This window comes from Eschrichtius robustus, chromosome 3 (assembly GCF_028021215.1).
Source record: "Eschrichtius robustus isolate mEscRob2 chromosome 3, mEscRob2.pri, whole genome shotgun sequence".
Classification (NCBI taxonomy): domain Eukaryota; kingdom Metazoa; phylum Chordata; class Mammalia; order Artiodactyla; family Eschrichtiidae; genus Eschrichtius; species Eschrichtius robustus.
Window position 1 is genome coordinate 165,662,327 of NC_090826.1, and position 26,373 is coordinate 165,688,699.

Consider the following 26,373-nt stretch of genomic DNA (forward strand, 5'->3'; position numbering starts at 1 on the left):
GAACTATTTTTGCTGCATCCCATAGATTTTGGAAAATTGTGTTTCCATTTTCATTTGTCCTGAGGTATTTTCTAATTTCCTTTTTGATTTCATCATTGACGCTTTTTTTTTTTTTTTTTTTTTTTTTTTAGTAGTAGCATATTGTTTAGTCTCACTGTGTTTGTTCTTTCCTGGTTTTCTTTCTGTAGTTTTTATAGTTTCATACTGTTGTGCTTGGGAGAAATGCTTGATATAATTTCTGTCCTCTTACATTTCTTGAGGCTTGTTTTGTGACCTAGTATGTGATCTATCCTGGAGAACGTTCCATGTGCCCTTGAAAGAATGTGTGTGTATTCTGCTATTTTTGGATGTAATTTCCTGTAGCTATCAATTAAGTCCAACTGGTCTAATGTGTCAGTTAAGACTACTGTTTCCCTGTTGAGTTTCTGTCTGGATTATCTGTCCATCGATGTAAATGGGGTGTTAAAGTCCCCTACTGTTATTATATTTTTGTCAATTTCTCCCTTTATGTCTGTTAATATTTGCTTTATATATTTAGGTGTGCCTATATTAGGTGCATGTATATTAACAAATGTTATATCCTGTCTTGTTTTGATCCCTTTACCATTATATAATGCCCTTTGCTACCTTTTGTTATAACCTTTCTTTCAAAGTCTATTTTGTCTGATATGAGTATTGCTACCCCTGCTTTCTTGTCATTTTCGTTTGCATGAAATGTTTTTTTTATCCACTCACTTTCAGTCTCTATGTGTCTTTTACCCTGAAGTGAGTCTATTAGGCAGTTTATTGAAGGGTTTTGTTTTTTTATCCAGTCAACCACCCTGTCTTTTGGAGCATTTAGTCCATTGGCATTTAAAGTAATTATTGATAGGTATGTACTCATTGCCATTTTAATCCTTGTTTTCCAGTTGTTTTTGTAGTTCTTCTTCATTCATTTCTTCTTTTTGTTTCTCCCCGTAGTGGTTTGATGATTTTCTTTTTTAGTACACTTGAGTTCCTTTCTTTTCGGTTTTTGTGTATGTAGTTACTGTAGGTTTTTGATTTGTAGTTACGATGGGGTTCATATATGTTGACCTATAATGATGTCTACTTTAAACTGATAATCATTTAAGTTCAAACACATTCTAAAAAGTTCTACAGTTTTCACTCCCCTCCTTCATATATATATATATATATATATATATAGATATATATATATACATATATACATTTTTTTTCCCCCCCACACACACTGCATGGGTTGTGGGATCTTAGTACCCTGACCAGGGATCAAACCTGAGGCCCTGGCAGTGAGAGCACTGAGTCCTAACCACTGGACCACCAGGGAATTCCCCTTCATATGTTGTTTTTTTTGATGTCATATTTTACATTCACGCTTATCCCTTTACTGTTTCTTGCAGTTATAATTGCTTTTATAATTTCTTTTTTTTTAATCTAGGTACTGTCTTATTTAAGTGATCTTCAATCCTTACTATATATTTGCCTTCTCTATTGGGATTTCCCTTTTCCTATAGATTGTTACTTCTTTTCCATTTAGAGAAGACCCTCCAACATTTCTTTTAGGCTAGGTTTAGTATTGGTGAATTCTTTTAGTTTTTGCTTCTCTGAGAAATTCTTTATCTCTCCTTCTATTCTAAATGATAATCTTGATGGGTAGAGTATCCTAGGTTGCAGGTTTTTCCCTGTTAGGACTTTGAATATATCATGCCACTCCCTTCTGGCCTGCAGAGTTTCTGCAGAGAAATCAGTTGATAGGCTTTTAGACATTCCCTTGTATATGACTCTGTTTTTCTCTTGCTGCCTTTAGAATTCTCTATTTATCTTTAACTTTTGCCATTTTAATTATGATATGTCTTGGTGTGGGTCTGTTTGGGTTCACCTTGTTTGGGGCCCTATGTGCTTCCTGTACCTGGATATCTGTTTACTTCTTTAGATTTGGGAAATTTCCAGCCATAATTTCTTTAAATACAGTTTCTCTCTATCTTCTCCTTCTGAAACCCCCATAATGTGCATGTTGGCACATTTTATATTATCCCAAAGATCTCACATGTTGCTTTTGTTTTTTTTTGTTGTTTGTTGGTTTGGTTTGGTTTTTTTGGTTTATTTTCATTTGTCTTTCTGTCTGCTGTTCTTTTTTTTTTTTTTAAAGAAATTCACGTTCTTTTATTTATTTATTTATTTATTTATGACTGTGTTGAGTCTTCGTTTCTGTGCGAGGGCTTTCTCTAGTTGCGGCAAGTGGAAACCACTCTTCATCGCGGTGCGCGGGCCTCTCACCATCACGGCCTGTCTTGTTGCGGAGCACAGGCTCCAGACGCGCAGGCTCAGTAATTGTGGCTCACGGGCCCAGTTGCTCCATGGCATGTGGGATCTTCCCAGACCAGGGCTCGAACCCGTGTCCCCTGCATTGGCAGGCAGATTCTCAACCACTGTGCCACCAGGGAAGCCCTGTCTGCTGTTCTGATTGGGTGATTTCCATTATTCTGTCTTCCAGATCACTTATGTGTTCTTCTGTCATTTAGTCTGCTATTCATTGCTTCTAGAGTGCTTTTATCTCAGGAATTGAATTACCTATTTTTGATTGGGACTTATTTATAGTTTCTAGTTCCTTGTTAAAATGATCTGTGCGTATAGATCATTTCTCTTTCTTAATTCAGTTAGCATTTTTATTACCAAATTTTTTTTTTTTTTTGGCCACACCACAGGAACTAAGATCCCATGCTTGTGGGATCTTAGTTCCCTGACCAGGGATCGAACCCGGGCCCCTGGCACTGAGAATGCCAAGTCCTAACCACTGGACCACCAGGGAATTCCCATATTACCAAAATTTTTAATTCATTCTCTGATAGACTGATTATCTCTGTTTCATTATTTTTTTTTCAGGGGTTTTCTCTTGCTTTTTCCATTGAGAGTAGTTCCTTTGCCTTTTCATTTTACTTTCTCTGTCTCTGTGAATTTGGGTGAAACAGTTATCTATTGTGGTCTTGAAGGGGTGTTTTTATGTGGGAGTGTCCCTTTGTAGACGGCATGTACCCGGTGTCTTTGGTGTGAAGGCTGAATTTTATGTGGATGACAGCCACATCTTTCCTGAGGGTGTGCTGGCCACTGTCACCTTGATAGGAGGTGTGACTGCTGTTGGAGGAGCTAGAGCCTGTGCAGAGTGAGAGGCAGAACTTCCTCCCTGCTCAGTGGCCATTGCCACCCTGACAGGGCAGAGTCTGTTTCTGAGTTGCTTTGAAAATTATTTTCTAACAAAAGTGAAATTATATCATTATATATTAACTTATCTCAGTCTCTTAAAATTTCTGTATTATACCATAATTTAAATAATCTATTACTGGATATTTGAGTTACTTCCATGATTATACTACAATACTGCTACAGTAAATGTCCTTGTCTGTATAGTTTTGTGCATTTGTTTGTGTCTATTTGTAAGATAAATTCATGGAGTCAGCTCTACCCACCACCAGTCCCTCCCATCAGGAAACTTGCACAAGCCTCTTAGATAGCCTCATCCACCAGAGGGCAGAGAGCAGAAGCAAGAACTACAATCCAGCAGCCTGTGGAACAAAAACCACATTCACAGAAAGATAGACAAGATGAAAAGGCAGAGGGCTATGTACCAGATGAAGGAACAAGATAAAACCCCAGAAAAACAACTAAATGAAGTGGAGATAGGCAACCTTCCAGAAAAAGAATTCAGAATAATGATAGTGAACATGATCCAGGACCTCGGAAAAAGAATGGAGGCAAAGATCGAGAAGATGCAAGAAGTGTTTAACAAAGACCTAGAAGAATTAAAGAACAAACAAACAGAGATGAACAATACAATAACTGAAATGAAAACTACACTAGAAGGAATCAATAGCAGAATACCTGAGGCAGAAGAACGGATAAGTGACCTGGAAGACAGAATGGTGGAATTCACTGCTGTGAAACAGAATAAAGAAAAAAGAATGAAAAGAAATGAAGACAGCCTAAGAGACCTCTGGGACAACATTAAATGCAACAACATTCGCATTATAGGGGTCCCAGAAGGAGAAGAGAGAGAGAAAGGACCAGAGAAAATATTTCAAGAGATTATAGTCGAAAACTTCCCTAACATGGGAAAGGAAATAGCCACCCAAGTCCAGGAAGCACAGAGAGTCCCATACAGGATAAATCCAAGGAGAAGCACACCGAGACACATAGTAATCAAAGTGGCAAAAATTAAAGACAAAGAAAAATTATTGAAGCAGCAAGGGAAAAACGACAAATAACATACAAGGGAACTCCCATAAGGTTAACAGCTGATTTCTCAGCAGAAACTCTACAAGCCAGAAGGGAGTGGCATGATATACTTAAAGTGATGAAAGGGAAGAACCTACAACCAAGATTACTCTACCTGGCAAGGATCTCCTTCAGATTCTATGGAGAAATCAAAAGCTTTACAGACAAGCAAAAGCTAAGAGAATTCAGCACCACCAAACCAGCTCTACAACAAATGCTAAAGGAACTTCTCTAAGTGGGAAACACAAGAGAAGAAATGGACCTACAAAAACAAACCCAAAACAATTAAAAAAATGGTCATAGGAACATACATATCGATAATTACCTTAAACGTGAATGGATTAAATGCTCCAACCAAAAGACACAGGCTTGCTGAATGGATACAAAAACAAGACCCATTTATATGCTGTCTACAAGAGACCCACTTCAGACACATACAGACTGAAAGTGAGGGGATGGAAAAAGATATTCCATGCAAATGGAAATCAAAAGAAAGCTGGAGTAGCTATACTCATATCAGATAAAATAGACTTTAAAATAAAGAACGTTACAAGAGACAAGGAAGGACACTACATAATGATAAAGGGATCAATCCAAGAAGAAGATATAACAATTATAAATATATATGCACCCAACATAGGAGCACCTCAATACATAAGGCAACTGCTAACAGCTATAAAAGAGGAAATCGACAGTAACACAATAATAGTGGGGGACTTTAACACCTCACTTACACCAATGGACAGATCATCCAAAATGAAAATAAATAAGGAAACAGAAGCTTTAAATGACACAATAGACCAGATAGATTTAATTGATATTTGTAGGACATTCCATCCAAAACAGCAGATTACACATTCTTCTCAAGTGCGCATGGAACATTCTCCAGGATAGATCACATCTTGGGTCACAAATCAAGCCTCAGTAAATTTAAGAAAATTGAATTCATATCAAGCATCTTTTCTGACCACAATGCTATGAGATTTGAAATCAGTTACAGGGAAAAAAACGTAAAAAACACAAACACATGGAGGCTAAACAATACGTTACTAAATAACCAAGAGATCACTGAAGAAATCAAAGAGGAAATCAAAGAATACGTAGAGAAAAATGACAATGAAAACACGACGATCCAAAACCTATGGGATGCAGCAAAAGCACTTCTAAGAGGGAAGTTTATAGCTCTACAAGCCTACCTCAAGAAACAAGAAAAATCTCAAATAAACAATCTAACCTTACACCTAAAGGAACTACAGAAAGAAGAACAAACAAAACCCAAAGTTAGCAGAAGGAAAGAAATCATAAAGATCAGAGCAGAAATAAATGAAATAGAAACAAAGAAAACAATAGCAAAGATTAATAAAACTAAAAGCTGGTTCTTTGAGAAGATAAACAAAATTGATAAACCATTAGCCAGACTCATCAAGAAAAAGAGAGAGAGCACTCAAATCAATAAAATTAGAAATGAAAAAGGAGAAGTCACAACAGACACTGCAGAAATACAAAGCATCCTAAGAGACTACTACAGGCAACTCTATGCCAATAAAATGGACAACCTGGAAGAAATGGACAGATTCTTAGAAAGGTATAACCTTCCAAGACTGAACCAGGAAGAAACAAAATACGAACAGACCAATCACAAGTAATGAAATTGAAACTGTGATTAAAAATCTTCCAACAAACAAAAGTCCAGGACCAGATGGCTTCACAGGTGAATTCTATCAAACATTTAGAGAAGAGCTAACACCCATCCTTCTCAAAATCTTCCAAAAAATTGCAGAGGAAGGAGCACTCCCAAACTCATTCCATGAGGCCACCATCACCCTGATACCGAAACCAGACAAAGATACTACAAAAAAAGAAAATTACAGACCAATATCACTCATGAATATACATGCAGAAATCCTCAACAAAATACTAGCAAACAGAATCCAGCAACACATTAAAAGGATGATACACCATGATCAAGTGGGATTTATCCCAGGGATGCAAGGATTCTTCAATATATACAAATCAATCAATGTGCACCATATTAACAAATTGAAGAATAAAAACCGTATGATCATCTCAATAGATGCAGAAAAAGCTTTTCACAAAATTCAACACCCATTTATGATAAAAAGTCTCCAGAAAGCGGGCATAGAGGGAACCTACCTCAATAAAGGCCATATACAACAAACCGACAGCAAACATCATTCTCAGTGGTGAAAAACTGAAAGCATTTCCTCTAAGATCAGGAACGAGACAAGGGTGTCCACTCTCACCACTATTATTCAACATAGTTTTGGAAGTCCTAGCCACAGCAATCAGAGAAGAAAAAGAAATAAAAGGAATAAAAATTGGAAAAGAAGAGGTAAAACTGTCACTGTTTGCAGATGACATGATACTATACATAGAGAATACTAAAAATGCCACCAGAAAACTACTAGAGCTAATCAATGAATTTGGTAAAGTTGCAGGATACAAAATTAATGCACAGAAATCTCTTGCATTCCTATACACTAATGATGAAAAATCTGAAAGAGAAATTAAGGCAACACTCCCATTTACCATTGCAACAAAAAGAATAAAATACCTAGGAAAAAACCTACCTAGGGAGACAGAAGACCTGTATGCAGAAAGCTATAAGACACTGATGAAAGAAATTAAAGATGATACCAACAGATGGAGAGATATACTGTGTTCTTGGATTGGAAGAATCAATACTGTGAAAATGACTATACTACCCAAAGCAATCTACAGATTCAATGCAATCCCTATCAAATTACCAATGGCATTTTTTACAGAACTACAACAAAAAATCTTAAAATTTGTATGGAGACACAAAAGACCCCGAATAGCCAAAGCAGTCTTGAGGGGGAAAAAATGGAGCTGGAGGAATCAGACTCCCTGACTTCAGACTATACTACAAAGCTACAGTAATCAAGACAATATGGTACTGGCACAAAAACAGAAACATAGATCAATAGAACAAGATAGAAAGCCCAGAGATAAACCCACGCACCTGTGGTCAACTAATCTATGACAAAGGAGGCAAGGATATACAATGGAGAAAAGACAGTCTCTTCAATAAGTGGTGCTGGGAAAAGTGGACAGCTACATGTAAAAGAATGAAATTAGAAAAAAAAGAAATTAGAACACTCCCTAACACCATACACAAAAATAAACTCAAAATGGATTAGAGACCTAAATGTAAGACCGGACACTATAAAACTCTTAGAGGAAAACATAGGAAGAACACTCTTTGACATAAATCACAGCAAGATCTTTTTTGATCCACCTCCTAGAGTAATGGAAATAAAAACAAAAATAAACAAATGGGACCTAATGAAACTTAAAAGCTTTTGCACAGCAAGGGAAACCATAAACAAGATGAAAAGACAACCCTCAGAATGGGAGAAAATATTTGCAAATGAATCAATGGACAAAGGATTAATCTCCAAAATATATAAAGAGCTCATGCAGCTCAATATTAAAAAAAAAACAAACAACCCAATCCAAAAATGGGCAGAAGACCTAAATAGACATTTCTCCAAAGAAGACATGCAGATGGCCAAGAAGCCCATGAAAAGCTGCTCAACATCACTAATTATTAGAGAAATGCAAATCAAAACTACAATGAGGTATCACCTCACACCAGTTAGAATGGGCATCATCAGAAAATCTACAACAACAAATGCTGGAGAGGGTGTGGAGAAAAGGGAACCCTCTTGCACTGTTGGTGGGAATGTAAATTGATACAGCCACTATGGAGAACAGTATGGAGGTTCCTAAAAATAGAATTATCATATGATCCAGCAATCCCACTACTGGGCATATACCCAGAGAAAACCATAATTCAAAAAGACACATGCACCTGAATGTTCATTGCAGCACTATTTACAATAGCCAGGTCATGGAAGCAACCTAAATGCCCATCAACAGACGAATGGATAAAGAAGATGTGGTACATATTTACAATGGAATATTACTCAGCCATAAAAAGGAACGAAATTGGGTCATTTGTTGAGACGTGGATGGATGTAGAGACTGTCATACAGAGTGAAGTAAGTCAGAAAGAGAAAAACAAATATCGTGTATTAATGCATATATGTGGAACCTAGAAAAATGGTACAGATGAACCGGTTTGCAGGCAGAAATTGAGACACAGATGTAGAGAACAAACGTATGGACATCACGGGGGGAAAGCAGCAGGGGGCGGGGGTGGTGGTGTGATGAACTGGGAGATTGGGATTGACATGTAAACACTGATGTGTATAAAATTGATGACTAATAAGAACAGTATAAAAAATAAAATAAAATTTAAAAATTTTTAAAAAAAGATAAATTCTTAGAATGTACAATGGCAGGGTCAAAATGTATGGGTATTTTAAAGATTTAATTATACTTCTGATTTAAGATGGTAGGCTGAACATGTGTTTTCTTCCTATCCCTTACAATTCCATGCAAAATTAGAAATACAAAAAAAAAGTAAATAGAATACATGGAAACAGACTGCTTAACAGTGTCTGAAAGATTTTTAAAATTTTTCTTACATGTTGTTGGATGAAATAAAAACCTTGGCTAAAAGAGTCTGCATGTTCGAACCCTGAAGAGACTCCAGGCCAAGAGTTGCAAATATGATAGAGGAATGCAAAAGTGAGATGCAGTACTTTAAAAGGAATTCATTCCATTTCTGCTTCCACATTCCCCTCTTCATCCCAGTGACAGAATGTAAATGTGGTATTTACCCAAGTTAAAGGGAGAGAAAGTAACAGACACTTCTCTAAAGAATTTGAACATACTGCTTGGGAAAAGTTAATGCTGCTTCTGCTTTTGATAATGGCAGACTAGATAATTTGGATTAGTCTTCCTAATCCAGATAGTTGAGAATAGCTGTTTCCTCTGTAATAAAATATAAAAATAAGCTGTTTGAAGAAACTGGAGCATTAATAAGGTATTAAAGAATTATAGGGATAGGATCTAGGAAAAGAAGTAAACTCAGAAGGGGGAACCTGGCATTTAGGATTGCTTTTTCCTTAGGGACTTCTGCAAGTTGCAGAAAAGGTGGCGGAGAAACTGAGTGGTGTTCTCAGAAGTCTTACAAGGGTGGGGAGGACAAAATTAGAGTCCAGAGAACTAGCAGAGGTTGAGGGAAGCTGGTGAACCTTCCATGTTCTGGGTTGGAACCCCAAAAGGCTACACTGGCTCAGCTTCAAATAATCTTACCTCTGAAATTGAATTAAGATGATTATGGAGCACTAGGACCCCAAGCAGCCCACTAGAAGTAAATATAAATCCTCCTAGAGGAATATAATATCATACTAGACCTGAAATTATTTCTACAGTTTTTAACATACAGTGTCTAATACTCAATTTTAAATCCCAGACACAATAGGAGACAAGATAACCCTAACAAAAATCAAAAGAAAATATGAACAGTGGGCAAATTACAGAGAATGGTATTCTTAGACATAGATTTTAAATGCTTGTTTTGTTTAAAGAGATGAGACAAAATGGAGAATTTTAGAAGAGAACTGGAAACAACAACAATGAAAAGGACCAAATGAAACTCTAGATATAAACCACAATAATCAAAATTAAGAACTCAGTTGGTAGATATAACCACAGCAGATTAGGAACAGCTGAAGAGAGAACTAGTAATTGAAAACAGATCAGAAGAAAATATCCAGACTTAAGCAAGGAGAGAAAGATGGATAGAAAATTCAGAAGAGAGGATAGGATAAATAAGGGATATAGTGGGGAGTCTAATATGTCTAATAGAGTAACAGAAGGAGGAGAGAAAGAGAATGGGACAGAAGGAATATTTAAAGAGCTGAGAACATTCCAAAACTGTTGAAAGACAACAGGCCACAAATTCAAGAACCCCCATGAATCCTAATGGGATAAATAAAAAGGTAATGACTCCTAGGCACATCATAGTAAAACTGCTGAAAACTGAACACAAAGTGAAAAGTATTTAAAGTACCCAGAGTAGAATGGAAGACGGGAAGTACCTTCAAAAGAGTAACAATTTGTTTGACAGGTGACTTCTCCATAGAAACCACAGAGGATGGAAGAGAATGGAATGACATCTTTATAGGGAGGAAACAAAATTTCTGCCAACCTAGTTCTATATCCAGTGAAAATTCCTTTAAGGGTAAAGTTAATATAAGGACATTTGCAGACAAATTATAGAATTTGTTACCAGAATACCTACACTTAAGAAAATAATAAGGTTTTCTTCAAGCAGGAAAGAAAAACTTGTTTTTTTAAGATACTTGAACTTTCAAAAAGGAATGAAAAACAACAAAAAGGATAAATATGTAGATTAGTCTAAGTGACACCATATAAAATGATAAAATAGTATCTTGTGGTGTTTAAAATATAAAGGTTTAAAAGTACAACAGTTGTCTTTTGGTCAGAGTAAAGGGTGTGTATACACATAGACTTTGATTAATCAAGGATGTACATTTTAATCTCTAAGGTACCTGTTAAAATAATAGTAAAAGATGAATAACTACCAAACTAATCAGGGGGAGGTGGGTGAGGGAATGGAACAATAAAATGTTCATTCAGTCTAAGAGAAGGCAAGGAAAGAAAGAAAAAAATGACACCTAACAGGTGGGACATATAGAAGGAAAATAGTAAGATGGTAGATTTAAGTCTAAATATATTGATAAATAGTATTGAGTATAAGTAGACTAAATTTCCTGAATAAAAGGCAAAGATTGCCAGACTGGAGGAAAAATAAAATCCAACTCCTACCATATGATCCAGCAATTCCACTACTGGTTATATATTCGAAGAAAACAAAAACAATAATGCAAAAAGATAAATGCATTCCAATGTTCATAGCAGCATTGTTTGCAACAGCCAAGATACAGAAGCAACCTAAGTGTCCATCAGCAGATGAATGGATAAAGAAGATGTAGTCTGTATATATGTGTGTATGCATATACATGCACGCGTGCACACACACGCACAATGGAATATTACTTGGCCTTAAAAAAGGATGACATGCTGCCATTTGCAACAACGTGGATCAACCTAGAGGGTATTATGCTTAGTGAAATAAGTCAGACAGAGAGAGACAAATACTCTATGTTATTACTTATATGTGGAAGCTAGAAAATAAAACAAATGCATATAACAAAACAGAAACAGATGCACAGATATAGAGAACAAACTAGTGGTTACCAGTGGGGAAAGGGAAAGGGGGATGGGCAAGATAGAGGTAGGGGATTAAGAGGTACAGACTACTATGTATAAAATAAATAGGCAACATGGTTATATTGTACAACACAGAGAAATTTAGCCATTATTTTGTAATAACTTTAAATGGCATAGAATCTATAAAAATATTGAATCACTATTTTGTGCACCTGAAACTAATATAATAATATTGTAAATCAACTGTACTTCAATTTAAAAAAAAAACCCAACTCTGTGATTCTTGCAAGAGACACATTTAATATAAAAGGATCCAGAAAGAATAAAATTTTAAATGTATGAAAAGATATACAGTACAAATTTTAAAATAATAACAGAAGGGCTTATAACTATATTAATATCCGACAGTAAAATTCAGGGCAATACATATTACTGGATATAAAGAGGTGTGCTTCCTAATGATGAAAGGTTTAATGCACCATATCTTACTTGCTGTAAGGAGGTGTGGTTCTTAATGATGAAAGGTATAATTTCAGAATAATAACTTGAAATTGACATGTACCTAATAACTTAGCCTCCAGATGTATAAAGCAAAAATTGGCAAAACTCAAAGGAAAAAGACAAATTCACTGTTACAGCAACACAATTTCCATAGCCCTCTTAGTAACTAATAAAATATAAAGGTTTAAAAAAAAAATCAGTAAGAACATAGACTTGAGGGACTTCCCTGGTGGCGCAGTGGTTAAGAATCCTCCTGCCAATGCAGGGGACATGGGTTCGAGTCCTGGTCCAGGAAGATCCCACATGCAGCAGAGCAACTAAGCCCATGCGCCACAACTACTGAACCTGCGCTCTAGAGCCCGCGAGCCACAACTACTGAAGCCCGCACACCTAGAGCCCGTGCTCCGCAACGAGAAGCCACCGCAATGAGAAGCCCGCGCACCGCAACGAAGAGTAGCCCCCGCTCGCCACAACGAGAGAAAAGCCCGCGCACAGCAACAAAGACCCAACGCAGCCAAAAATAAATTAATTAATTATTTTTTAAAAAAAAAACAGAAGGAAGAAAGAAGGGACATCACAATACCACCTACAGACATGAAAAATATCTTGAGAGGATACTGTGTTATTGAATTTTGTGTGATTGAATTTTGTCCCCTCCAAATTCAGAAGTTGGTGCCTTAAGCCCAATATGATTATATTTAGAGATAGGGCCTTTAAGGAGGTAATTTGGGTTAAATGAAGCCATAGGTTGGGGCTCAAATTAATAGGACTGGTGTCCTTATAAGAAGAGGGGAAGAGACACCAGAGATTTCTCTTGTGTGCACAGAAGGAAGGCCATCTGAGGACACAAGGAGAAAATAGCCATCTACAAGCCAGGAAGAAAGTTCTCATCAGAAACCATCTCTGCCAGCACCTTGATCTTGAACTTACAGCCTTCAGAACACAAAAAAATTTATTTCTGTTACTTAAGCCACCCAGTCCATGGTGTTCTATTATGGCAGCCTGAGCAGACTAATACATATTATAAACAGCTACCTGTAAATATGTTTGAAAACTGAGATGGAGACAAATTCCTAGAAAAATACAACTTGCTGACATTGATATAATAAGAAATAGAAAGTCTGAATAAGCCTATCACTACCTTATAAATGAATCTGTAATTTAAAACTTGACCACAGAGAACCTACAACCCCAGATGCATTCTTCCATACCAGTGAATTCAACCAAGTGTTTACCATCACCGTCAACTTTCAGAAACTTTTTCTAGAGAATAGGAAAAAAACAAGGAGCATTTTCCAATTCATTTTGTAATGCTTGAATAATTTGATATCAAAACCTAACAAAGATATGACAAAAGAGGATAACTACTAGCCAATCTCATTCATGAATGTAGGTGACAGAATCCTAAACAAAATATTAACAAATGGGAATTTGTTAGTATGTTTAAAAAGGTACATCATCACAGCCAATAGATTTATTCCAGGAATGCAAGGAGAGTTTAACAATTAGAAATAAATAACTGAAGTCTAGAGCCACCGAAGATGATGATGGTCTCCACAGACAAATTATGAAAACAGAATATAAAGCCTGGAAGCTAGAATGACCTAGATATCCAGAAACTCCTCCATTAGTTAGATTTACAAGAAAATTTAATATGGATAGAATATTTCCAGTGGGATGGTGGATTCACAGAACATACCAGTGTTAAGCAAAATGTCATAATTCATATAGCATTAAAACATTACTTCAAGAACTAGGAAGTCTAATGATGTCCAAAGAAAATATGAAACTTCCACAGGCATCTATAGAACAAACAGACAACAATTGATTTTAGAGGATCTCCAGCTTACTATCTTCGTTATTACAGTGCAAAACACTCAAACATTTAATAAAACTGTTCCAACTGGTAAACATGATATGGTCATTCATTGCTAATAAAATATTTAAAACATGTACACTCATTATGTTTTCAGACAACAGGAGGAAAATGTACCACTCTATTTTTTTTCTCATATCAAGGCACTGTCATTTAAACATAAACCTGGAATTCAGGTTTACAGGATAAGATCAAGGGAAGACATATCAGAATGCTTTAGAATAAAACTGTTTCCAAAAGAAGAAAAAGCATAAATCACATGCTTACTTGGCAAAAGAGTTGAAATTTAAATTGTTTAAGGTAGCAGGTAAAATGAATGCTGTTGCTAATTGTGTTGATTTTTGAAGAGTTGCTAACTGCTAGTAGTATCAGAAGTATGTTCAGGATTGTTTGATACCTGTATTCATTAAAAACAAATGGTGGAGAAGGATGGATTTCTATTCACAGTAGCTCCTTTGTATAACATGCAATAAACATGATAATTATTTTGTTCATAAGTTTTGTTTAACAAACCATACCCTAAGTTTAAGTGGAATCATCAAAAAGGAAATAGGTGTATGGTATGTGATTTGAGATTAGTTTTAAAAAGTAAATAAAATGTGGAAAGTACCTTCAGAGACTATGCCATTGCTATTATGTTGATGTAATATATGTACAGCCTTGTAGAGGTAGTAAAAATCAAGTTATATCCTTTAATCTTAACATACCTATTATTTATTCTGTTTTGTATATTACTTGTGAGTTGGAATTTTGCAGAGTATTTCAGGGACAAATACAGATTATTCAATTAGTTTAATTCCTTCTTTGCAGAAGGAAGACTCCCAGGTACTGTAAGGAGATTTTATTTTTAATATATCCAGAACTATTATTTTAAAAAACCTTCAGAAGTGTAGCAATTCTTTCAGATTTATGGATTACAGATTTTCTTGGTATACATTTTTTCCTAATTTTCTGTGACACATCAGGTTAGTGACATTGAACTAATTTAACATTTACATTAATCCCAAGTGATTTTAGCACTGACTAGGAGTAATTTTATCTACCCTATCCCTACCCAGCCTCTGCCCTAACAAATATTTAATTTTATTTAATTAATTTAACTTAATTTTGAAGCTGATAGCTAATTTCTATTCTATTTTTACCAAAATGACCTGAGTAGTTCACTATTTTTCATCTCAAAGAACTGGACATACTACTTTGTCCAGTATATTTTCTGATGGAATTTATTTAAAAAATGGAACATTGGTCTGATAAAGTCTCCTTTAATTTTGGAAAACTTAATTGTTTATCTAATACTTTACTCAGCAAAAGCAAACTACAGCCAGAGTTGTCAAAATATGAAATTAGATGTTCAAACTTTCAATTTGTAAAGCAAAGGGAGGAAAATTATTTTAAAATACTTTAGTCACTTTTATGATACAAGGACAAATTTCTCAGCCATACACCTGAGAAGTTTTTATGAAGTTCATTAAGAGTTAAAGCTTTGAACTACCTTTTCTTGTCCAGATTATGTAGTATGTTAAAGTCAGTGAAAGTTTGTCTAAGCTTATTGACTTCAATATGCCTTTTCTATTTTTAATTATTAAAATATTTTTAAAATACACATACAAAGCATCCACATAGAAATTAATAGTGCAAGTGGAATTTATTAAAATAGATTTGAATTGCCTCAACACTATTAGATACTGAACTAGCAGTCTCAGTCAGTCTCTAATAATTGCTTTTCCACTTTGGAAATTTGACTTGTCATACATGGACATTAATAATAATTCAAGAGTGGAAAAGGGGATTTATCCCTGAGAGTTCTGTCTTAACCATTTTTAAAACCATGTATTAGTGGCTTTGGAAAACTCTGAATACTATGTTCTCTGTACTCCTTCCCTCTCTCCATCCACCACTATGAAAGTTGGTCTTTTCTTGCCCTGAATATGTTGTCAGAATTGTCATATCATGTTTGTTAGTCCTCTTTTATTTTTGAGATTATGAATCTCTGAAGAAATCTCCTTACTAGCTAACCAGTCCTGAAAGTAGAATACATCCAAGAAAAAAAAAAAAAAAGTCCATTTTGTGTGCCACACTCAACCTGTATGTGACAACCTAAAGCAGCGGTCCCCAACCTTTTTGGCACCAGGGACTGGTTTTGTGGAAGACAGTTTTTCCCTGGACCAGGGGTGGGGGGTGGGGGGTGGTCTCAGGATGATTCAAGCGCAGTACATTTATTGTGCGCTTTTTCTATTATTATTACATTGTAATAGATAATGAAATAATTATACAGCTCACCATAATGCAGAATCAGTGGGAGCCCTGAGCTCGATTTCACTTGCCACTCACTGATAGGGTTTTGATATGAGTCTGCAAGCAACTGATTTATTATGGTGTCTGTGCAGTCAAACCTCTCTGCTAATGATAATCTGTATTTGCAGCCGCTCCCCAGCGCTAGCATCACTGCCTCAGCTCCACCTCAGATCATCAGGCATTAGATTCTCATAAGGAGCGTGCAACCTAGATTCCTCACATGCACAGTTCACAGTAGGGTTTGTGCTCCTAGGAGAATCTAACACTGTCATTGATCTGACAGGAGGCAGAGCTCAGGCAGTAACGCGAGCAATAGGGAGAGGCTGTAAATACAGATGAAGCTTGGCTCGCTTGCCCGCCACTCACCTCCTGCTGTGTGGCCTGGTTCCTAACAGGCCACGTACCAATACCGGTCCATGGCCTGGGGGTTGGAGACCCCTGACCTAAAGCACGTTAGTTGATTATATAGGAGGGATTGATAGGAAACCATGCTTAATTATAGTAACTTATTTAAAAGGGCAGGTTTTTAAAGTAACAGCCTTATTGAGGTATTATTCACATACCATACAATTCACCCATTTACAGTAAGTGGACAGTTCTGTGGTGTTTAGTTTACAGTTCAGTTCACAGGCTATGCAGGCATCATCATAATTTTAAAACATTTTCATTATCCCAAAAAGAAACCCTGTATTTTTTCCTCATTTCACCTCTAACCATCCCCGACCCCAAACCTAGGCAATCACTAATCTAATTTCTGTCCCCCTATTCTGGACATTTAATGTAAATGTGATCATTTGTGACTGTATTCTTTCACATAGCATAATGTTTTGAAGGCTCATCCATGTTGTAACATGTATCAGTACTTTTTTTTTTTTTAATTTTTTTTTTTATTGGCTGTGCAGCTTGTGGGTGGGATCTTAGTTCTCTGACCAGGGATCAAACCTGGCTCCTGACAGTGGAAGCATGGAGTCCTAACCACTGGATGACCAGGGAATTCCCAGTACTTCTTTTTATTGCCAAATAATATTCCATTGTATGGATATACCACATTTTATTTATTTATTCATCATTGAGGGACATTTGGATTGCTTCCACACTGGCTATTATGAATAAGGTGACTATGAACATTCAGGTACAGGGTTTTTGTTTGTTTGTTTTTTTGGCTGTGTTGGGTCTTTGTTGCTGCTCACAGGCTTTCTCTAGTTGCGGCGAGCGGGGGCTACTCTTCGTTGTGGTGTGCAGGCTTCTCGTTGTGGTGGCTTCTCTTGTTGTGGAGCACGGGCTCTAGGCACGCGAGCTTCAGTAGTTATGGCTCGCGGGCTCTAGAGCACAGGCTCAGAAGTTGTGGTGCATGGACTTAGTTGCTCTGAGGCATGTGGGATCTTCCCGGACCAGGGCTCGCACCCATGTCCCCTGCATTGGCAGGCAGATTCTTAACTACTGCACCACCAGGGAAGTCCCAATATCATACTTATTAGTGAGTGTTAAAAACTTTCTCTTTAAGATTGGGAATGAGATAAGGAGGCCTACTATTGCAGTTTTTATCCAGTAGTACACAGGAGGGCCTAGCCAGTGTAACATAGCAAGAAAATGAAGTAAGATCTATAGATTGGAAAGGAAGAAATAAAACCATTTTATCCACAGATGATGTGATTGTGTACCTAGAAAATGTAAAAGAATCTGCAGATAAATTATTAGAATTAATAAGTGAGTTTAGCAAAGTTGCTAGATTCAAGGTCAGTTTTTTTATTTAAGCAGTTGTGTTTCTATATATCAGCAATAAGCAGTTATAAAATGAAATTTCAAAAATACCATTTAAAACTACATACCTTGATATAAATATAACATAAGATATATTAAACTTCTATATAGAAAACTATTAAATGTTGAGAGAAATTAAAGAAGACCTAAATAAAAAGAGAGATATTCATATTTATGATTTCAGACACTATCTTTTGTAAAGGGGTCAATTTCCACCAAATTTATTCATAGATTGAATGTAATCTCAATCAAAATCCTACCTGGGTGTGTGTGTGTGTGTGTGTGTGTGTATGTGTATGTATAAGTGCGTTCAAATTGACAAGCTGATTCTAAAATTTATGTGGAACTGCAATAAGGTAGGATGACTTACTCTTGGATATCAAGACTTATTACACAACTAGAGTTATTGAAGACTGTGTGCTACTGGCACAACATGGACAAAAAGACCATGGAACAGAATAGAGAGCCCAGTAATAGACTTGCACGTGTACGGACACTTGATCTATGACAAAGGTGGTTCTGCAGAACAGTGAGGAAAGAAAGGCCTTTGAAATAACGGTGCTGGATCAGTTGGATATCAGTATGGGGAGGGGGATAAATCTCATAACATAGCCAGACGACTGGCATTTTAGATCTAAATGTGAAAGGCAAAACTATAAAGCTTCTAGAGATAATATAGGAGAATATTTTTAAGACCTTGGGATAAGAATTTTTTAATGAAATAAATAGAATATAGAAAGCAATAACCATAAAAGAAAAGATTGATAAATTGAACTACATTAAAATTAAGAACCTTTGTTCATCAAAAGATACAACTACAAGAAAAGAAAAGGCAAGCCACAAAATGGAAGAAAATATTTACAGCACATATAATTGATAAAAAGCTTGTATCCAGAATATATAAAGATCTCTAAGTCAATAAGAAAAATATATGCAGCCCAATAGAAGACAGGAAAGAAAATTGAACATATATTTTTAAAAAGAGGGTATTCAAATTAGCAAAAAATTTTTTGAAAAGTAGTAACCTCAGTAGTAATCAGAGAAATGCAGATTAATACCACAGTGAGATACCACTCACACCCTCTAAAGTGGCTAATATTCAAAGACTACAGTATTAAAGATTGGTGAAGATATGAAGTAGCCAGAACTTTCTTATTCCATCACCTTGGGAAACTATTTAGATCTATCTACTAAAATTGAACAAAGTACAAAATGTCATAGCTGCACTATTCACATTGGCCAAAACCTAGAAGCCAAATGGCCAACAACAAATAGAACAGTAGAATGGGTAAATATATCATATTTCTATAAAGGTATAATATACAGCAATGAATGAACTAACTACAGATATACACAACAGTGTGGATGAATCTCACAAACTTAATGTTAACCGAAAGAAGCCAGTAACAAAAGACTGCATATATTGTATGATTGTATTTTATATAAAGTTCAAAAACTGAACTATAATGTTTGATGTCAGGATAATGGTTACTTTGGAGAGAGATGAAAGAGAATTGATTGTAAGGTGACACATGGAGGGCTTCTGGGGTGCTAGCAATGTTCTGTTGTTTGATCTGGGTGGCTTTTTCCCATTATCATTTTGTTGAGGTATCATTGATGTACAATAAACTATACCTGTTTAAAATGTACAATTTGATGAGATATATTTGTGTGTGTATACATAGAAATATGCGTCCATGAAACCATCACCACAAGCTAGATAACAAATATTTCTATCTTCTCCTTTCCCCCCCAAATTTCCCCAAGCCCTTTGTAATCCATCCCTCCCTCTACTTCAGGCTCCAGCAACTACTGATCTAATTTCTATCATTATAAATTCATTTGTGTTTTCTAGAATTTTATATAAATGGAATCATACAGTATATACTCTTTTTTTGCCTGGCTCTTTTCAGTCAGTATAATGAGTTTTGATTCACCCTCTTGGTTGCACGTTTCAAAGTTCGCACAATATTGTTCCTTTTTATTGCTAAGTAGTATCTCATCGTATGGCTGTACCATGGACATTTGGGTTGTTTACTGTTTTTAGCTATTGCAAATGAACATTCATGTGCATATGCACAAAGGTGTGCATACAAGAATGTTTATTGCAGCATTGTTTGTAATAGCAAAAAAAAAAAAAAGATGGAAACAATATGTCCATCTAAACAGGAGTGGTCAAATAAATCATGGGACAGCCATTCTTCTGGAGCACTATGTAGTTCTTTTTTTTTTTTTTAATAAATTCATTTATTTATTTTTTGGCTGCGTTGGGTCTTTGTTGCTGTGCACGGGCTTTCTCTAGTTGCAGAGAACAGAGGCTACTCTTTGTTGCAGTGTGCAGACTTCTCATTGCGGTGGCTTCTCTTTGTTGTGGAGCACAGGCTCTAGGCGGGTGGGCTGCAGTAGTTGTGGCATGCGGGTTCAGTAGTTGTAGCTCGTGGGCTCTAGAGCACAGGCTCAGTAGTTGTGGCACACGGGCTTAGTTGCTCCATGGCATGTGGGATCTTCCCGGACCGGGGCTCGAACCCGTGTCCCTTGCATTGGCAGGCGGATTCTTAACCACTGCACCACCAGGGAAGTCCCACACTATGTAGTTCTTAAAAGCAACAAGCTAGATCTGTCTATATCAACATGGAAAGCTCTCTAAGACACATTAAGTAATTGGACAAATTGTGAAATAATATTTATAGTAGGATCTCATTTTTATAAAAAGCTATACATATATGTGTATAAAGTGCCTTGAGAAAGTGACTGGAAAGCTGCAGACCAAACTTAATAATACTGTACTGCACATTTGAAAGTTGCTAAGAGAGTAAATCTTAAAAGTTCTCATCACAAGAAAAAAATTCTGTAACTGTATATGGTGATGGATGCTAACTGACTTATTGTAGTGATCATTTTGCAATATATACAAATATAGAATCATTATGTTGTACACATGAAACTAATAGCATGTTGTATGTCAATTATACCTCAGTTTAAAAAATAATTACAAAATAAAAAATAATTAATTTGTAAAATGACTTATCCTTTCCCTAATCTCCTTGTGACATTCTTTCCCTTCCTTCTCTTTCACTGCATCAGACCCAGTGGCGGAGGAATTCTGACTGATGCAGTCTAGCTTCAGATCCAGTGTGCTTACCACTTATTGGCTGTGGTACATGGGCCTCAGTTTCCTCCATATGTAAAATGGGAATAATTATAGTACCCTTCTCATGGGATGGTTGTAAGGATTCAGTGAGATTCTGTTAAACACTTAGAACAGTGCCTGGTACATCATTAATAGTGCGTGCTGTTAAGCAAAGCATTTAACTTTCCTGGGCTTCAGTTTTCTCACCTGTAAAATGACACGGCTGAACAAGATGATCTCTAAGGTTTCTGTTAACTTAAACAATTATAATACTGTGATTTAGTGCTACTGTAAGTAGTTTATCCCTATCAGTCTAGGTATACTTTTCCCTTCTTAACTGTACTTGTTTCCCTGGTACATGATGATCTGCTTTCTCAGAAATCCTCTGAAAATAGAAGTGTGGTTAAACTTGGCTTGACTGAAGACGTCTCATTGCAGCGTTTGTAGCTGGAGCAGAATAGGTAGTGTAGTTTATTGGAGGTGTTATGAAGAGAGGAAAGGAAATGGAATCAAAGTCCATTTACACTTACTGGTAGGAAGCAAATATGAAATGATAGCAGTGATGATAACAGTTAATATTTACTGAACATTTTCTATGTGGAAGGCAATATACTGGCATAAATTATTTCATTTAATCTTTACCATAATCTCATTAGGTAGATGTTCTTTTATCCCCATTTTGCAGATGAGGAAACAGAGGCACAGAGAAATTAAGGAACTTGCTTAAGGTCACGCAGCTAGTACATAATGGAGTTGGGATTTGAACATATAATCTGATTCTAGCACCCATGCTCTTATCCATTGTGCTATATTGAATTGATTCCAGATGGAGAATCAATTGAGTTTTAGTAACTAGAACACTTCAAATGAATATATATAATTTTTTACCAACTTTTTGTTTTTAAAAATGATAGTTATAAAAAAGTTGAAAGATTTATGTAAGAAACATATATATAGATTCAACAATTTTGCTTCATTTGCTTCATTTAATCTCTCTCACGCATACACACTCTCTCTCTCTCTCTCTCTCTATATATATATATATATATACACACACACACATAAACACACACGATCTCTGTTTTTTAAAAAGTAAATGACAGGGACTTCCCTGGTGGTGCAGTGGTTAAGAATCCGCCTGCCAATGCAGGGGACATGGGTTTGATCCCTGGTCCGGGCAGATCCCACATGCCGCGGAGCAACTAAGCCCATGTGCCACAACTACTGAGCCTGTGCTCTAGAGCCTGTGAGCCACAACTACTGAGCCCGCGTGCCACAATTACTGAAGCCTGCGCGCCTAGAGCCCATGCTCCGCAACAAGAGAAGCCACTGCAATAAGAAGCCCGCGCACCACAACGAAGAGTAGCCCCCGCTCGCTGCAACTAGAGAAAGCCCGCGCGCAGCTACGAAGACCCAACGCAGCCAAAAATAAATAAATAAAATTTTTTTTAAAAAAAAAAAGTAAATGACAGACATCATGACACTCCTAAGAACAATCTCCTCAACAGCAATAATACCATTATCACATTTAAGAAGAATAACATTGAGTACAGACTGTTTTAATAACCTTTAGTCTATTTTGAGTAAGTCCAATGTCCTGTTAGAAATTGAAATCACATTGTTAAAAAAAAAAGTTATCAAAATCTGACTTTTTTTTTTTCTTCTCAGAAATCATATTCCATGCCCATTGGCATTGAATTTCAGCGGAGATATGCAACGATTGTTCTAGAGCTTGAACAACTGAACAAGGACCTAAACAAAGTTTTGCATAAAGTTCAACAGTACTGCTATGAGGTAGGTAATTTGTATGAATTTCCCTTGAGGGGACTGTGACCTCCACTCTTATCTGAAGCTTAAAACTGTTACCATCACATTTCAGAAAATCCAAATTAAGCCAACATCCTTTAGCAGAACCATATTTTATGTATATTTCTATTCCTTACAGCATCAGTATTGAAGAGTGCTTTATACACAGTGAGCTATCAATTCTGTTGGTTTTTTGTTTGTTTGAATTACAAATGATTATATTATAGCTCTCCAAAAATTTAGAAACATCCAGAAAAATAATTTCTTTTAATTCCACTACCCCAAAGACTATATTTTGGTTTTACTTCCTCCTAATTTTTTTTTTTTTTTTACCATACATGCTTTTTCTCACAAAGTTATGATCATGCTGTGTATAATTTTGTTTGTTCCTTTTTAAACTTTATATTTGGGAATTCCCTGGTTCAGACTCCATGCTTTCACTGCCGAGGGCCCAGGTTCAGTCCCTGGTCAGGGAACTAAGATCCTGCAAGCCATGCGGCATGGCCAAAACAATTTAAAAAATAAATAAAAATTTAAAAAATAAACTTTACATTAGAACTATAGATTCTTGAACTTCAGTCACATAGATTATAGGGTTATTTGTGAATTATCATTATTGTTATCATTATCATGCACATATAATTATATATATGAAGGTGGTTCAACAGGTTCACCTAAAATTTGAGTTTCTTACTAAAAGGTAAGAATTAAATGATTGTGATGAGTTTAGTGTGCTCCTGCATTTGCTTTCTTAGAGGCTGTATATTTCCAGTAAAGCCACTCTTATTTTTTTTTTCAAGTATAGTTGATTTACAGTGTTTCAGGTGTACAGAAAAGTAATTCAGATACATATACATATATATGTTTCTGAATTTTATATATATATTATATATATAATTATATACTTTTTCAGATTCTTTTCCATTGTAGGTTATTACAAGATATTGAATATAGTTCCCTGTGCTATACAGTAGGCCCTTACTGTTTATCTGTTTTATATATGGTAGTGTATATCTATTAATCCCAAATTCCTAATTTATCCTTCCCCCGCCCCTTGGGAAACCCTTTGGTAACCCTTTATATGTCCCCTTTTCTGTGTCTGTGAGTCTATTTCTGTTTTGTAAATAAGTTTATTTATATCATTTTTTAATCTTTTTTTGGTATCATTTTTTTAGATTCCATGTTTAAGTGATATCATATGATCTTTGTCTTTATCTGTCTGACTTACTTCACTTATGATTATCTCTAGGTCCATCCATGTTGCTGCAAATGGCATTATTGCATTCTTTTTTATGGCTGAGTTATATTCCATTGTATGTATGTACCACATCTTCTTGTTTTGTTCTGTTTTGTTTTTTTCTTATATTATACCACATCTTCTTTATCCATTCATCTGTTGATGGACATTTAGGTTGTTTCCATGTCTTGGCTGTTGTAAATAGCGCTGCTGTGAACATTGGGGTGCATGTATCTTTTTGAATTAGAGTTTTCATCTTTTCTGGATATATGCCCAGGAGTGGGATTGCTGGATCATGATGGTAACTCTATTTTTAGTTTTCTAAGGAACCTCCATACCATTCTCCATACTGGCTGTACCAACTTATATTCCCACCAGCAGTGTCTGAGGGTACCCCTTTCTCCACACCCTCTCCAGCATTTTTTATTTATAGAATTTTTGATGATGGCCATTCTGCCCAGTGTGAGGTGATACCTCATTGTAGTTTTGATTTGCATTTCTCTAATAATTAGAGATGTGGAGCAGCTTTTTATGTTCCTGTTGGCCATCTGAATGTTGTCTTTGGGGAAATGTCTCTTTAGATCTTCTGCCCATGTTTTTATTGGGTTGTTTGTTTTTTTGATATTGAGCTATATAAGCTGTTTGTATATTTCGGAAATTAATCCCTTGTTGGTTGCATCGTTTGCAAATATTTTCTCCCATTCAGTAGGTTGTCTTTTTGTTTTATTTAGTTTCTTTTGCTGTGCAAAAGCTTTTAAGTTTAATTAGGTCCCATTTGTTTATTTTGCTTTTGTTTCCATTACTCTAGGAGCCGGATCCAAAAAAATATTGCTGCAATTTATGTCAAAGAGTGTTCTGCCTATGTTTTCCTCTAGGAGTTTTATAGTATCTGGTCTTACATTTAGGTCTTTAATCCATTTTGAGTTTATTTTTGTATATGGTGTTAGAGAATGTTCTAATTTCGTTATTTTACATGTAGCTGTCCATTTTTCCCAGCACCATTTATTGAAGAGACTGCCTTTTCTCGATTGTATATTCTTGCCTCTTTGTTGTAAATTAATTGACCATAAGTGCATGGGTTTATTTAAAGCCATCTCTATTTGTGATATGAGATTCTTAAACAGTTTTTTATGACGCTAGCCTCATAGTTAAGTCCCAAAGATCTGCCACTGGTGATGTTATCAATCCACTTGAATAGAACTGAGGGACATGAACTGTGATTACCTGTAACTAAACTCTGAGTATATTTTGCTCATTCCTTTAGCCATCCATTATCATTCATTTGTATTTTCCGGGTAATTGTCATTTATCTACATAGCAATATGTGTTGTCCTAGCAAACAGAGTTCTCCGCATGGACTAGCAACCATCCACAAGAGGTGCAAACCAAGCAGTCCAAGATAACATATAACAAAACACGCAGGAGTGGATTGCTCACCAGTCTTTCTGTATCTCATTATGTACGCAAGGCCGTATGTGATAGGCTCATTTCCTAATGGAGTAAAATGATGTAATTTTCACAAAGCTCTTATGGAAGTACAATATTGATTTTAAAATAAGAACAAGCAAATCTACTTCTAAATATATACCAAATATATGTGAACGTGTATTTACCAAAAGATATACACTAGAACATACACAGCATCACTGTTCATTATAGCCAATAATTAGAAATTACCCAAATACCCATCAATACTAGAATGAATCAGTAAACTGTCATATAGTATACAATGGAATTCTCAGCAATAAGAATGAATGAACTCTGGGACTTCCCTGGCGGTCCAGTGGTTAAGACTTTGCCTTCCAATGCAGGGGGTGCAGGTTTGATCCCTGGTCAGGGAGCTAAGATCCCACATGCCTTACAGCCAAAAAACCAAAACATAAAACAGAAGCAATACTGTAACAGATTCAATAAAGACTTCTTTAAAAAAATGGTCCACATCAAAAAAAAATCTTAGAAATTAGAAAAAAATGAATGAATGAACTCAACTACTCACAACACCATGGATGAACTCACAAATATGTGAACATATTTGTTCATATGTAAATATTGAACAGATAAAGTCAGACACAGAAGAATATATAATGCATGATTCCATTTATGTAAAGGTCAAAAGCCAGAAAAAGCCAACATATGACACTAGAAGTCAGGATGGTGGTTACCCTTGGAGTATTATACTGGAAGGTGACCGTTGGTCTCTGAGGGGCTGGTAATGTTCCATTTTAATCTCGATGCTGATTTCTCATGTTTGATCTGTGAAAATTCATTAAGCCATACACTTTAGGATTTGTATCCTTTTATATGTTTATGTATACTTCAATTTTTAAAAAACTTTTAAGTTATTAG

At 35.9% G+C, this 26,373-nt stretch overlaps 1 protein-coding gene and 1 non-coding gene across 4 annotated transcripts in view; one reads left to right on the forward strand and one right to left on the reverse strand.

Annotated features, from left to right (window-relative positions):
- The window catches only part of LIN9 (lin-9 DREAM MuvB core complex component), a 102,008-nt gene that overhangs the window by 72,476 nt on the left and 3,159 nt on the right, over positions 1 to 26,373 (forward strand). For all 3 annotated transcript variants that reach the window (XM_068538520.1, XM_068538522.1, XM_068538521.1), the window contains exon 12: positions 22,653 to 22,778. In XM_068538520.1, the coding sequence (XP_068394621.1) occupies positions 22,653 to 22,778 (126 nt within the window). The remainder of the gene's footprint in view (positions 1 to 22,652; positions 22,779 to 26,373) is intronic.
- TRNAE-CUC (transfer RNA glutamic acid (anticodon CUC)) lies at positions 2,737 to 2,809 on the reverse strand. The gene has a single exon. It is a non-coding gene; the product is annotated as a tRNA-Glu (tRNA).